The sequence below is a fragment of the Bidens hawaiensis genome, unplaced genomic scaffold (assembly GCF_021521415.1).
Source record: "Bidens hawaiensis isolate Kalapana, Puna unplaced genomic scaffold, B.hawaiensis_p1.1 tig00034178_1, whole genome shotgun sequence".
In the NCBI taxonomy this organism is placed as follows: domain Eukaryota; kingdom Viridiplantae; phylum Streptophyta; class Magnoliopsida; order Asterales; family Asteraceae; genus Bidens; species Bidens hawaiensis.
The window spans coordinates 138,249-153,528 of record NW_027495890.1 but is presented as its reverse complement, the minus strand read 5'-3'; the positions used below and the strand labels follow the sequence as shown (position 1 = coordinate 153,528).

Genomic DNA, 15,280 nt, shown 5'->3' with positions numbered 1-15,280 from the left:
TATTACCACCGCCCTTGTTTTACAGACCTGCGGGAAAAACACTAGTTAAATATATCAAGTCCACACTCTCAGGATTGTTTTTGCAGGCTACTGACACAACATTCGTTGATCTCTCTCTGCTGCAACAAAGATTAACGGCCATAGCCAATAACCGACGAGGGTTTATCTAAGAAAAATCGAAGTGAAGAAGTTTCAATCATCCTTTCTGTTTCAGTTACGTTTTTATGTTCACGCAAAAATCTATTGTATGATCGATTGGCAGTGTATTGTTTTGGCCAAATATCGATATGGAGTCCGATAGTAAGATATTAGTTATCCCATATGTTCTTTCACGTGTAATATTACATGTTACAAGAGAAATAAAAACTAAGAACATAAGTTTTTAGTTTATGAATTCATGTTGTAGTTTAAAGTTTGGTGCAAACCACAGTCCACGTAGAGTCGAAGAGACATGGATCCTTGTGTTCAATTCATCTGTGGATGAAAGTGACGAGATTCGTTTTGATCGGCGTCTAAACTAATATTGGAGTTAGGACGCATTCACAAACATTAGGTGATGATGTATTAGAAAACCTTGTAAGAGTGTGATTAATGTTAAAGAGTTTAGGGTGAAGATTGAGAATATAAATTTGTTATAATCTTATATCTAGACTTATTATAAGTTATTATTATGTTGATTATATCGTATAAATATTTAGGAGCAATTAATACTAAGAACAACTAACTTGTTCCACCCTAAGAGTTGTTTGATCAAGTGGTTTCTCTTTATCAGTTGCCACACCTTTTCAAAACGTACACACATATAAATATTCACTTGTAATTCGTTCACCCACAAATCCACAATTAATAAAGATCTTTTGCACCTATCACTAATCTTGTTTATATGTGTATTTATTTAGTGTTCCACTTAACACAAGGAGGCGGTCGACTGATTCGCTATATAACCAATATTAGGACCTCTTTTGGCCAATGAATCCCTTGTAGCTATTTTGCCTTGAATAGCTCTTCAAACCACAAGATTAACTTTGGTTGGAATTAACTTGTTCCAATCGAATGTGACCACATCACTCCATAGAGTGAGGTCACAAGAGAGATCGTCGATTACCTTCCTTACGGTTGAGGACAAGATATTATTAAAATGCAACCATATATTTCTTAAAGACGCTTCATATAAAAAAAAAGTTAAAAGAATATGACTTAAAATGCGACAAATAAAAATTTGGACTTCATCAAATAAATATTATATACTGCTAATAGATACAATAAACGGGCCTACCTGGAACCCATGAGCCTGACATACAAAGTAACATGTAAACTATCATACAAGACGTTTTTATAAAACTAGGTTGACAACCACAAAAATATCCATCTTAAAAAAGTTAGAACACTTGATAAGAACATAACAAGAGGATATAACATAGCACATTTAAATTATCTTTTATAAAGAAAAAAGATGAAACTTTATCGAAAAAAACTAACAGTTTTAGAGGTGTTTGAACTTTGAATCACACCTCTATCATGAGAGTTTAAGCATTATGATCTTTTATAAAAAGATAGTTTATAACAAAACAATCGAGTAAAGTAATTCGTATACAACTAACCAGGCCCAACACCAACAAGACTGGGCCCAATTGCCGCAGCCCGTATCTCCTGCCCTATTTAGTATTTACATCCAAAAATAACCCTCAAATTCCACCTTTGGTTACACAGCAAGTCACTTACGCTCGTTCTCGTCGGTAAATCACTTTCAAAGTTTAAATAACTCGTACCTTGATATTTTTTGTTTTAGCATAAACGTGTTGCCAATTTCTAATTAATGCCTTGAAGTGTAAAAGAAAATAGGGATTTTAATATATTGCATGTTGGTTTTGATGTTAGCGTAAACGTTTTAACAATTTCTAATTAATGCCTTGGAGTGGAAGTTGTGGCGGATCTTGTGCAAATAATCTAAGTGGGCCTGGCTCAATAAATATATATATTTTTTATTTTTCCAAAAAACTGAACTAATGAGCGAAAAAGCTAGGTGGGTCGAGGCCCGACCTGACCTGACCCAAGCTAAGAACCGCGAAGAATATTATTTTCCACAAAGATATATCTCATTAATTTTCCCTATGCTATACAAGAATATCTCTTATTCATCAAATAAACATAATTATACCTATCTATTCTGATTTTACAATGATCTTATTAATATTAGAATAAATATGTTAATGTTTATATGAAATATTTTCTCTGAATATTTCTATTCTAATGTGACAATGATTCTGTTATTGACTTAATAACATACACACATAGGGTTTATGATATATATTAATAAAAATCCATATTAATATACGTGTCGGTTTTGGATGCTAGGATTTTATTATCTTAATTAATATACGTGTCGGTTTTGGATGTTGGCATGAACTTGTTGGTAATTTCTAATTAATGCCTTGGAGTGCAAGACACAAGTTAATAAAAATAGGGATTTTTATTAATATATATCATAGATTCATAGTGATATATTGAAAACGTAGTTTTACTACACATACGTACGGTTTTGTAGGGGAATTTGCAATTGCAATGGCTGCTCAACTAACACCCGAGGCTGTTAACGAGCTCAAAGAAGGCATCGATTTGCTTCTTGGTAGATGGAGTCACCTTCAGAAGGCTATATGGAATCATTCGCATGGACCTCAGAAAGCACAACAGCTTCCCGTTGATATCTTTCAATGGCTAACCAAACCTTGTGGTAATTATTTACTACTTTTGTTTAATTGTATAAGCCTGTAAATGAACTGAACAAACACGAATGTTGGTATGCATGTTCATGTTTTTTACATTTAACCTTTTCATGATAGTTCATTAAGAAAGTGGACATGTTTGTGTTTGTTTATGTTCGTTCACTTAAAACCTAAATGAACGGTTTATAGACGTAAACGAACATAATGGTATCGCTTTTGTAACTTTTTTAATTAATTTGTCTATTCTATCAGAGGAATATCTGGGGGTTTTACTTGATTACTTTATGATCACTCTTAGATATGAGATTCGTGATGGTAGCGTTGAGGAGGTACGTATGCACGGCACGTCTATAATTTTTGTTTATGTTTATTGCTAGTTGACAAATGATCATCTTGCCCATATATAAAGAATGGCCCTCTTTTATGTTCATGTATTGCCTGCCATTCAAATGTTGTGTTTCTTGAAGTTTTGATATGTTGTTACTCATTAGATGGCAGAGAACTTGATCAGCATGCATAAAGAATGTTTGGAAGGTAACTTCGCCTCGATTGAACGACTAAGGCAAGAAGTTAATCAAGACATACCTGTATTATCTCAATATCCTTTTATGGTCTCTTTCGTTCTTGCCTATAGACTATAGTTAAGCTAACTTTTTGTAGGGCTGACATATTGTGTATACCCGTACACAATAAGACATGAAACACGAAATTTAACAGGTTGATTCATGTCTACCTATTTAGTACACGAAACCTGTTAAGGTCGTGTAGGTTTTGTGTCATGTATTCATGTACGTGTCTAAATGGCCGACCCTACCTTTTTGTATGGATACCTTTTATTTCAAATAAAACACATTGTTCATTACTCGGGTTGGTGTTAGTTAGTAATTTGGTTTTAAAAAGCGTGTCGTGATGTGATGTCTGATCCACATATCACGTATGCGAGCTGTCTGTTACTAAAAACACTAAAATATAACTTTATAAGATATTCTCATCATCTGTGGTCAGATTTGTTCAATATTAGGTCTAATTTGTTCATTGGTTAATCAATGGTCGTATTTGTTCATATAGATTTGAAAAACACATATAACGATGTATTCCTTTGAACCATTTATATCTTGCTTCTTCAACTTGTTAGGTTGTGAATGGTGGGGAAGATGATTTGGATAATTTGATTCAACATAAAGTTCAGGAGATGAATTAATGGAGATGATTTGCTTCTTCAACTTATTATACTTTCGGTTTTTATGTTCAAGCGAAAATCTCAATGTTTGATCTGTTTTTTATTATTGGTTTAGCCATGTATCGATGTGGAGTCGGATAGTAAGATATTAAATCATGCTGTAGTTTAAATTTTGATGCAAGCCATAGTCCATGTAGAGCATTGATTCAAATAAAGAAGCAAGTTCAGTTGAGACTTGAGAGTACAAATATATATTTCAGTCTTAACTAATATTGGAGCTAGGGTGCATTCACAAATAATGGTAAGAGGTGTGATTAATGTTAAAGTTGTAGTTTTGTTCAGTGGTTTGGTTTGGATCTTGTTAAATAAATATTTGTTATAATCCTATCTAGACATAAATTATTATTATTTTGATTACATTGTACAAAATTAAGGATGAATTAATATCTAGGATAATTAACTTGTTAGCCCAAAGAGGTGTCTCTTGATCACACCTTTTCAACACACATACATATAAATATCATATTCGTTCATTTGTAATTCATTCACTCAGACAATTCTATACACAACTAATAAAGATCTTTTATATCTAAATATCACTTTTGTCCTTGCAATTTATTTACAATTCAACAGCTGATACCTTACTCTAATGCATATATGTGTGTGCAAGTGGGGAAAAGTGAAACTGCACTAATTTTGTCGTTATTTTACTAATTTCGTGAAAATAGCTTTAAAATTGGCTGAAGGTTAATCAAACATCATGTGGTGGCGTTGATAACCGAAAGACAAGGGTACATGCACCAATCGGCCGGGGTCCCGATGATCGAGTGCTATGTGCCTTATGCCCAAGGCTTGATGCAAAACCACTATCGAGTCGGGGGTCTCACTAGAAGTAGCCTCTTTATTCCTGTGGGGTAGAAAAGATTGTCTACATCTTACCCTCCTCAGACCTTACCATAGCTTTACTATTGATGGGTTTACTGAGTACGATGATGATGATGATACCCGACTCTAAGCACTCAACAATCTAGGCTGTGAATCGTGAATCAAGAACAAAACCAAATCATCAACAACTGATACTTGAAAATGGCAACAAATCAATTATAAAAACAACGACCAATTTGAGACTAAGTTGAATATTTAGAAATAATGACTAATCTAGTAACGAACCTAATATACTTGTCGGTTTTGGATGTTAGCGTAACGATTGCAATGGGTTTATACCACCACACCAGCCACCTTTTGTATAAAGCCCTATGACTTCGACGGAACAACGCCGCACTACGTTTAGTCAATGGGTGTGATAATTTTTTGCGTTAGCGTTGGCGATAGAGGTGGGCAAATAAACTGGTTAACCGAACCGACCTAAAAATTGAACCGAAACAGAACCTGTTTGAAACCAATTGAAACCATAGGTTCGGAACCGGTTTGTAGTTATCTCCATCAAAACCGGTCACAACCCGAACCGAAACTAATAAAAACCCGAATCAAAACCTAGTCTTCTTAACTTGTTTCAACTCAAACCGAAATCGATTATAAACAGGTTTTGACTTTTGTTGACCAAACCAAATCACTTTCAACCCAATCCGGTTTTGAGTGTTAAACAGTTTCTACATAATCTGTTTTAAACCGCACTCAAAGCATATCCATCGTGGCATGTGAGTTGTGATTTTGATTGTAACTAACAAATTCACACGCTTCTTATGCAGTTATGCTTACGTCACCACTCAGATTTAGTTAGTTTTACACTCCAAACCCCTTTCTAAACCATCTTCTTCTTCTAAATCCATATTCATTAATAATAATAATAATAATAATAATAATAATATAGATCCGATCCACAGTATCAACAATGGCGATCAATCCTTCACTGGCTACGGAGATTGGACCTGACGGCCTCGTTCGCGAATCGCCTGTCATCGCTCACACCGAGCGAGTAAGTGTTATATGTATAGGTTTTAATTGTATCTATTGATTATGACAATTGCGTGTTGTTGTTGTTGTGTTATTGTTTTCAGATGATTGAAGAAGAACAACTTCAATTGAGAAAGTAAGTTAGTTTAATTCTAATTCTAATTCTATTTATCAATGAATTTGTGTTTAGATCTGATCTGTTTTATTAATTATTAATAATTGCATTTAGCATTGTAAGCTTCGCCTGCTATTTACATAGTAATTAGGAACTTATATAATTATTAATTATGCTATAACAAGAACAATTGAAGGAAGTGAAATAAATGCTCAATGCTGACATATTTGCTTCATCTATGCTATATTGCTATGCAGTCAATATCGGTGGTATCTCGGTTATCGATCCTCATGTGAGATATCGGTCAGAATATCGGTACCGAGAATATAGGCGATTTGACCGATATTTTAAAGATATATCTCCGATATTCCTGATATAAGTGTTTTAAGTCTTAATTTTCAACTTTTAGTGTTTAATGTTAGAGTCTTAATCAGTTCCTACTTGCTACAATTGTTAGTGTTTTGCAAGTTGCAAAAGGATAGTTAATAGTAGGAGAGTATACTGAATTGTTAGCGTTAAAGTGCTATATATATAAATGTTGCATGATATTAAAATTACCGATATCCCAGCGTGATAACCGATATCTCAAATATCGGTCCTCGACCGATATTCGATAATTTTTCGCATTAACTGCTTAGGATCTATGTTAGATGTTTTACTCTGTGTTTGCCATTGAGTTGAGAAGTTGTAATTACCGTAAAGGTGCCTCTAGTTCGTTTTGTTAGGTAGTCTTATCATTGGGGTATCATAGTGTGCATGGCCCGCTCTTACGGGACAAAGTCGTGTTTAGTGTTTACTGTTGCGAATAAAACATTTGTTGTTTTGTTTACTTAGTAGTTAGGAATATTTAGTATAATTAGGGTTTGTGGAGCTTATTTGGTATGATTCTAATTAGTTGACCATTGAATTGTTCTTTGCTTAGGATCTTATGTTGTAACATGAATAAGTTAGGTAAGTGCTCAATGTTGAAATAAATTGCTTGATCTTTGTATTATTCACCTTTGTTAGATGTCTTACTCTGTGTGGCTATTGTGTTGAGAAGTTGTAATGACCGTAAACGTGCCTCTAGTTTGCTTTTTCGGTAGTCCTATTGTTGGGGTATCATAGTGTGCATGGCTCCCTCTTACGGGATAAAATCGTGCTTGGTGTTTACCATTGCAAATAAAACATGTGCTTGTTAGACGAGACAGCTTACAGTTGATGTTATTGTAAATTCCTTGTTTGATGTAATTTACAAAGTCAACTCTTGGCTTCATCTTGTACATATTCCGGTTTTTCATAGTGCCTCTTGAGTTTCTCAGTTTGCCCAAGTTTTCATAGTGTGTGTACCTCTTTCGATGTCGTTGTGCTTATGACACCAATATAATGTTGCAGTGCCCAAAAAGTACCTTGGAACCGTCTTGATTTTAATTGTGTCATATACGATGTTTACTCTCTCCAAGACTCCATGTAATGTCCCATCTGGCCATCTCCCATAACATAGTTGGTTTTAGGACTTTGACTAGCGGAACTAAAGGGTTAGTGTGGCCACTTACGCCAACGATGGCCTTGCTGACTCACTAGGCTAATCTAGAATGTACCTATCTAGAATAATCCTTAAAAAGGTCTAGCATAACTCACATGATATATCTAGGCTTTCCCAGAGATATCCATGGAATAATGTGGCTAGAAGTCTCATAATAATATTGAATTTTCCTATGGCCATAATGCTTCAAGAAAGCACTAGAAAATTCAGGGATCCTGACATTACAAATTAAAATTTAGGCAGTTTATGACAATAAGGTGTCTTCTTGTGGCTTTTTACAATGATTGATCAATTTTTATGTATAACTACTTAACTAGTATTACAAGCTTCTTCCCTCAAGTGAGGTTTGAGATTTGCTTCACTAAGAAATGATCTAGCAGCTTCATTTATGGTTCTATTTCTCTTTTATGCAACACCATTTTGTTATGGAGTTCCAACAACATAGTTTTTAAAAACTCAGGATCCACCTTTTTTCACATAAAGTTCCAACATATATAGTGTGAGATCTGAGGGAGACCTTTTGATGTGACAAACTGATTGATGTTTTTGAGTTGAGGTGAGAAAGCCTCTTGTGTCATATCCAATTAAGACCAATTGTCTTATGATTGAAACATTCAGAGTCAAACGCTGGCTTAGATATGACTTTTCTTCATGTGGAGCGTGTTTCCATTATTGAATATTCTCTTGGAGAACATCTTTCTGAACTTTCTGGGCATCAGAGCAATCCCATCATCATTAGGATCATCAGATTCCTTAATTAGTTCTGAAGTATCATCACCTCTTTTGATCTTTATTTGGATTTTCCTTTAGAACTTCTCTTCTGCTGCTCATGATTTATCATTGTTTCATATAATGATTTAAGTTTTTTTGCCCACTTATGAGAGCAGTGATTATGTATCTTTATGGCTTATGAACTTGTTCACCAGAGTGAGTTCATCCTTGGAGATGTTCTAGCTTCTCATGCCCTTGATTAGAAAATTGATCCTCATATAAGTTTGAGTAAGAGTTTCTTCCTTAGGCAAGAAGAGAAGGTCAATACTCTCTGATGACATGACATGAAGGATTTTCTTTTGCTTAACCTCTTATGTTCCCTCATACTGAATTGACAGTGTCCTGCATAGGGGTGTAAACAAGCCAAGTCGCTTGTGAGCTACTTGAGATTGGCTCACTAAAAGCTTGAATCGACTTGAGCTTAAATGAGCTCAAGCCTAAAAACAAGCTTGTTTAATTAACGAGCCCGAGCCCGAGCTTTACCTATACAGTTTCGAGCTAGCTCACAATCCTAAACGACCCTATCATTTATATAATTTTTATTTAATATATTAAATATATATTTGTATAATAATTGTTATTGTGTATAATATTATGACAAAAATAATTAAATAAGATATATTATGTTATATCTTCTATATGACAATTACAGTTAAAATATGTATAAAAAATGAAAAATATATATAAATTAAATAATAAATATCACACGAGTTGAGCTCAAGTTTGAAAAACTACTCATGAGCTCTAGCTCCGTAAGTTCAAAAGCCAAACTCGAGTTTAGTCAGCTTGCTTATACCCCTAGTCCTGCATCTCATTGGCAGATTGACTATTATTAACTAGTGACAGTGTATGTCCAGACCTGCTTTCCTTTGATAATTGGTTCTCTTTGATGGATAATATCTAAAATGTCAAGCTTACAAGTAACTGCATTTTATGTTCATTAGGATCATCATTACCGTATATTTAGCATAATGTGTATGAGCATATTTCTATTCAACTTGTTCCATTATAAGTTGTTAGTTGTTACTCCTGATTTTGTAACTTTCAGATACATTGACGAAAATTATTCAAAAATCCGTGATGTTGAGCGAGAGCTTTCAAATCTCACAATGGAGATGAAACTCACAGCAGGGCCAAAGAAAGCCGGTTGGTACACTATCTGTTTTTCCCATTTGGCCCTTTGTTGGTCTTCACTTGTGTATGCTAAGTGTTACTTTTATCTTGTTTACATTAATATATTGTAGCACTTGAACACATGAGAAAGAAAATTGAATTGTCAACCGAAAGGATTCGTTTTGCAAAGTTGAAGGAAGAAGAAGCAAAAAAGGTTTATACTTTCAGTTAATATTAGAATATTTGCATATGTAATCGTAGCCTATGGCCAAATAAATAAATAATTCTGTATGTTTCAGGCTTGGGAAGCTGCAACAAAGGCAGTGAAAGATGAAGAAGCAGTCAAGCAGAAACTATGTGAAGATTTGAATAATCTGGTACTTCACAGTTACCATTATTTTCATGTTTCAGTTATTATTGCATTCTCACTTCTCTTTCATAGGTCCAAGAAAGCAGTAACTCTCAGTTTGCTAGACTAGAGGAACTAAAAAGGAGGCTCGAGGCTTTGAATCCAAGAAAATCAGCCGCACTTGTAGGAACTGTAAGTCTTCTTTCATTTCGTTTTCAACAATAAGAGACTCTCACAAATGCCTGCAAACGTGCCCAGTCACCAGCCACATCAGCAAAATATCCATCCTTAAAAGACATTTTCTCTTCAATGCACCATCCTTCACAAACGTCCTTCCGTTCCATATCATCACCACTTTTTACATATATTTGTCATAACCAAACTATATATTATAAACCGTCTAGTTTTTAATATCGTATAATTAAATTTAATAAAGTTTAGATTTTACATAAATAAAATAAAAAAATATGATAAAATGTATTGAATCGTTTTATAGCCAGTGTGAGGCTAGCCCACTTGGTAGAGGTAAGTGTGCAATAGTATAGGTGGGATAACGTCTGTGGTTCAAAATAAATTGAAATGTTTAATAAGTTGTATATTTATAATTTTATATAGCCGCTTTAATTTTTTACAAGTTATTAAAATTTACATAAATTAGTATTATAAAAGTTTATTTAGTTGACATATTATAAATTGTATAATTTTCTAAACCTTATTAGTTTCTTTTATAAAAGCTTAATAATATATGACTTTTTAAGTTAATAAGTTTATAGATTTATATATTTATGTTTATAACGGTAATATATATGCATTATTTTCATAATGTTTAAAAAATGAAAAATGGTCACAAACATAGCCGGAAACACCCCCATAAACGAAGCCGCACATCGGTGACACCTATGCATTTGTGGAGTCACCGATTCCAGATGTTGTAATAGTATTACATACATGTTGAAATTATAATAATATCTACACAATAACGGTTTCTTGTAGGCCGAGAATCAACCGGGACCCGCATCAACCTCCACAAGTTCAAATGCATCAGTTCCTAATGTTGTGGAACCACCTACTGAATCAACCAAGACTGATGTGGAAAATAATAATAATAATAAAAAGACAACCGGAGATGTAGAAGGCAGAGGGAAGAAGAAAACCACAATGCAAGGTAGAGGAGCTAAAGGAATCGGAGCAGTCCCCAAGAATCGAGGATCCAGCTGGACCGGTGCCGGGTTTGACTAACGTGGTTGACTTTATGTGAGTGCTCAAACTACTAGGTATGTAATTTGATAGATACATACATACATACATACATTTTGTTATATGCTTTTGTTGCTGTTAGATTTCTAAAAGGTCACAAGAAAAAGTTAGGATTATTAAATGTATCTTTTTTTTTCATTAAAGTCATTCCACCATTTTAAAAGTTTTTTAAAAATAATTAATATGTTTATAGAAACTGCCAAGTGTGTCAGAAAATGTACTAGATTCCTTGCCTGCTATTGCAAAAACCATCTTAAAGTTTTCACCAAAAAACTGAAAACTTTATTATATGATTTATATATTGTGGGCTTGTCATTCATAAATTAAATCAAAATAGTAAGGCAAGGGGAAAATGGTTTTGGTAGGCAAGGTAAAATGGTAAATGCACTATCAAACATTGACACAAGACATTTCATGTATTTGTGACATTACAATGCCAGTAATTGGTAGGTACATGAGACATTGCCAGAATTTTTTGTACCTTGTTACTGTTTTTCATAAAATTTGCGTGTGTCTTTTTGAAATACTTGTTTTTATTAATAAGGAAAAGATTGATGTTACAAGTTACAACATCACATCACTATAATAATGACAGTACTAATAATATTGGGTGTTTCTGTATGGGACATCGTTATACTAGATGCAATCTCTAAAGGGTGTCTAGTGTATGCACATCGTCGTTTCAACTTATGAACGGACGTTTAAGATTTGATCATTCCATTTTAATAGTCGTATAGCCCTGCTCAAGGACCTTTAAATAGGATTTTAGGTATGAAGATTCATAGTGAACGGTCTAGGCGGTTGATTAGTGGTCTAGGCGATTCATAGCTTCTCCCATAATAATACATTATCTTCGAGCAGTCGTGACTCAATTTTTGGAGGCCCTAAGCAAAGTCTAAAAATTAAGGCTTTTTTTATGCAATGATATTAATGACTTGCCAATATTACTAGAGTTTGTGTAACCTATACCTCATAGAGGTCAAAACGCCACTCCATGCATTCGCATCCAGTAACAACATCGATTGTCTATGCGAACCACCTATCATTAGAAATTTAGAATCATGAAGATACAATTTGTGTATGTCTGACATGGTGAATGCCTTCATATTTGGAAGCTGAGTGGTGATGAAATTGAAGTGGTGACTATAATTACAATATTAAGTCTGGTTGTTATGGTTGGGTTAGTTAAAGCATCACGAACCTGCCACGTAGACAGTGGAGCTTTAACTAACTCACTCGTTCACTAGGGTGTTGTGGGTTAACAATCTAGTTATTGATGGTGGAGAAACTAAAGAAAAAGAAACAAAAAATTAAAAAAAAATGATTTATTGCTTGTTAGTGGGTGGCTCCATCTTTTTCGTGTCATAACGCTAGTTATTGTGTTAACTAACACATTAACGCCGTTGTAGCCAGCGTTATGGTGCACCACCTCAGCTTTAACAACCATCTTAAGTGTGATTCAACTGGTAGTTGTACAACTGATATAGAAGTCAGAGCTCTGTCTTTCATTATGTATCTTCTTTCATCAGCTTTTCACTTGCCTATTTTGGTTTCTTTCAATCTGTGTTTACATTATTCTAAAATTACAAAATAGTACATATATTAAATGATTGAAGCTATGAATTTAAATGTATGGAGAGAGGGCTGTTAAGTACAAAGCCAATATTAAGTAGCAAACTGTAACTGCACAATACATACATCCACATATAATGAATATTAGTAAGAGATCAGTGGTGTTTATAGTTTTTAACTTTTTTTACAGCAGGAAATAAATTTGTTGAGCAAGCATCCCGCTTAAATACTAGCGTGTTTCTAGCCTTCCATATCTACAAAATCACCTTGTAAACACGGCATTATATGGTGCTTATTGAGTTATTTCCTGCTGTAAAAACTACAAACATATACACACGTTTAATACATAAGACGACTATGTAATAGCTTACACCACTCTCTTACTAATATTCATTATATATGAGGCACATATGTATTGTGCAAGTTTTAATGGATTAAATTTTGGGCTTAAAAAGATATTTGGTTTGGTAAGATTGGTGTTCATCTTGTTATTTTGTATGTTATGTTTATAACACTAGCTTTCAGGATGATTTAAATTATAAAGTTGCAAATAAAACAGATAATGACATAACGTATATGAAAAAATGTATTATATCTATTCTTGTATTATACTATGTGTATATAAATTGATTTCATATATATCACGAAATGATTTTTTTCAAAAAAATAAATAAATTTATAAAAAAAATGTGTGTGAAAATACATATATGAGAATGCTCATTATATTGGAAATTTCATTTTTAGTATCTATCATATATATATAATTGAAAGAATTTTGGTTATGAACCAATTTCAGGAAGAAGACTTCTCATACAATAGTAATTTTGACCACTCCGTCTAAATATAAATGGAGCATTACTTTTATTGATATATTTATCAATTTACCACCCATATAAAGAAAGAACAGTAATAAATTGTTACGGCATATGTTCTTCAGGAACTACACTTTTGTGAGCTACACTATGAAAAAGATTTTGATAAATTTGAAAGGGCTTCTTGACTTTGCAATAATGACAAGATAAAAAATAACATATTAACCCATTCAATTTTGTAAATATTTGCTTCATTTTAGCATAGTTTTGCATTACAGTATTCCCATACAACATTTTGATCACTACTGAAGGAGGTTGATGCTAACATAAATGTTTCAAATTTGATAAAAGCTAAAAAATTGATAGGTCTAGTGGTGGCATGTCAGAAGTGTTCGCTATTTTTTCTTAAATTTTAATAGTCGAGGAAAAAGTAGTCAATTTGCCAATCCCGAACCTTTTGATTATTTTCAAAAATACTCTTGAAAATAAATTTGAAACCCGAATCATGTTTAAAATTCTAACTTTCATCCGTTTGACATTTTCAAGTCAACACTTTGAACCCTTACAAATTTGATTAAGATTTGCATTCTCAAACTTTTAAAAATACTCAGATTACCCATTTTTACCCGTAACAAATTTTGAGCCAAAATATAGTTAACTTGTACCAAGCAATCTATTTACCAACTTTGACCCGTAACAATCAAGTTAAGTTCCACAATAAACCCGATAAAATAAATATGATAAATTTTGTTATATATGAAAGTGATTAGTATATATACTATCCTTGCATTTAAACATATATATAGTTAAATTAACCGAAAAACAAATGAATAGATTTAAAACATATATTATAATTTATATGGCTTTACAAAATAATAATAATGATAATAATAATAATAATATATAAATGAATTGATTTTAAGAAAATGGATCGACTTTTAAGCATATATTTAGAATTTAATGATTAAAAAAATTGACTCGTAAAATGAAAGCATATCCGAGTTTTGTTTTCTTTACAATCTTAAACAATATACATAGTATAATATGTTAATGATAACATTTGAAATTATATTCTTTTTAATCTTTAACAAACATGGTTTGTTGTTGATATTTGGATTTCACCAAATATATTTTGAAATATATAGTAATATAATATGTTAATATTTATTCATACTAATATTTATTCTTATAAAAATATATGGATATAATATAAATAGAGTGCAAAAGAAAAATGAATTATTATTGATGTATGACATATATTAGTGTTAATTTAATTTAGGAGGGAAAAAATTGTGTGGTTTAACCATAAAGCGATACGTGCCACAATTATTTTTTTTTATTAGAAGAGTATGATTTTTATTGCTATTGCCTTTGTATATTTTTATTATTGATTTTTTTTTTGGGTAATAATATTCACTAGTTTTAAAAAAACTGCTGTGTAATGGCATAAATGCATGATGTCATAAGGAAACAGATGCACATATGAATTGATTTCTACTTGAATTAGATTGCACACATGACGCATGGTTCACGGGTCATAATTAATGCACTATCCCTGTTCTTGAATCTTGATTCCACTCAATTTTAAGTTTGAAATGCTTGAAAAGATTATAAATCTTTTTTCAACGGCCGACAAAACTTTTATTAACCACCAAACGGTATTAGTTCTGTTTGTTTCTTTTAGTTTTATGATGTAATTAGTATATGTAGAATATAAAGGAATTTTCTAGTGCTAAATGAAAAACGAATTTTGATAAAGTAAATACGGTCAAACATGTTGATGTATATTAAAAACTAGCTTCAAACCCATGTAATATACGTTAGTTTGTTATTATTATGTTGATTTTTTGGTATATCGACTCAAGGACGTGATTGGTTTTTAAAACTACACAATTTTTTTTTACTTCAAATCATCTTTTAACCAAATCTAATAAGAAATTTGGAAATAA

The 15,280-nt window shown here is 32.6% G+C and overlaps 2 protein-coding genes across 2 annotated transcripts; both read left to right on the top strand.

The window, feature by feature from the left end:
- Positions 1-287: 287 nt before the first annotated feature.
- On the top strand, positions 288-4,072 carry LOC143585833 (uncharacterized). Its single transcript, XM_077067522.1, has 5 exons — positions 288-300; positions 2,546-2,731; positions 2,976-3,052; positions 3,215-3,310; positions 4,019-4,072. Exons 1-5 carry the CDS (start codon positions 288-290, stop codon positions 4,070-4,072), a joined length of 426 nt encoding a protein of 141 aa, XP_076923637.1.
- A 1,617-nt stretch (positions 4,073-5,689) lies between these two features.
- Positions 5,690-11,206, top strand: LOC143585823 (uncharacterized). The gene is made up of 7 exons (XM_077067515.1): positions 5,690-5,839; positions 5,922-5,953; positions 9,277-9,374; positions 9,473-9,555; positions 9,641-9,718; positions 9,784-9,882; positions 10,684-11,206. Exons 1-7 carry the CDS (start codon positions 5,756-5,758, stop codon positions 10,927-10,929), a joined length of 720 nt encoding a protein of 239 aa, XP_076923630.1. The 5' UTR covers positions 5,690-5,755; the 3' UTR covers positions 10,930-11,206.
- The last annotated feature ends 4,074 nt before the right edge of the window (positions 11,207-15,280 follow it).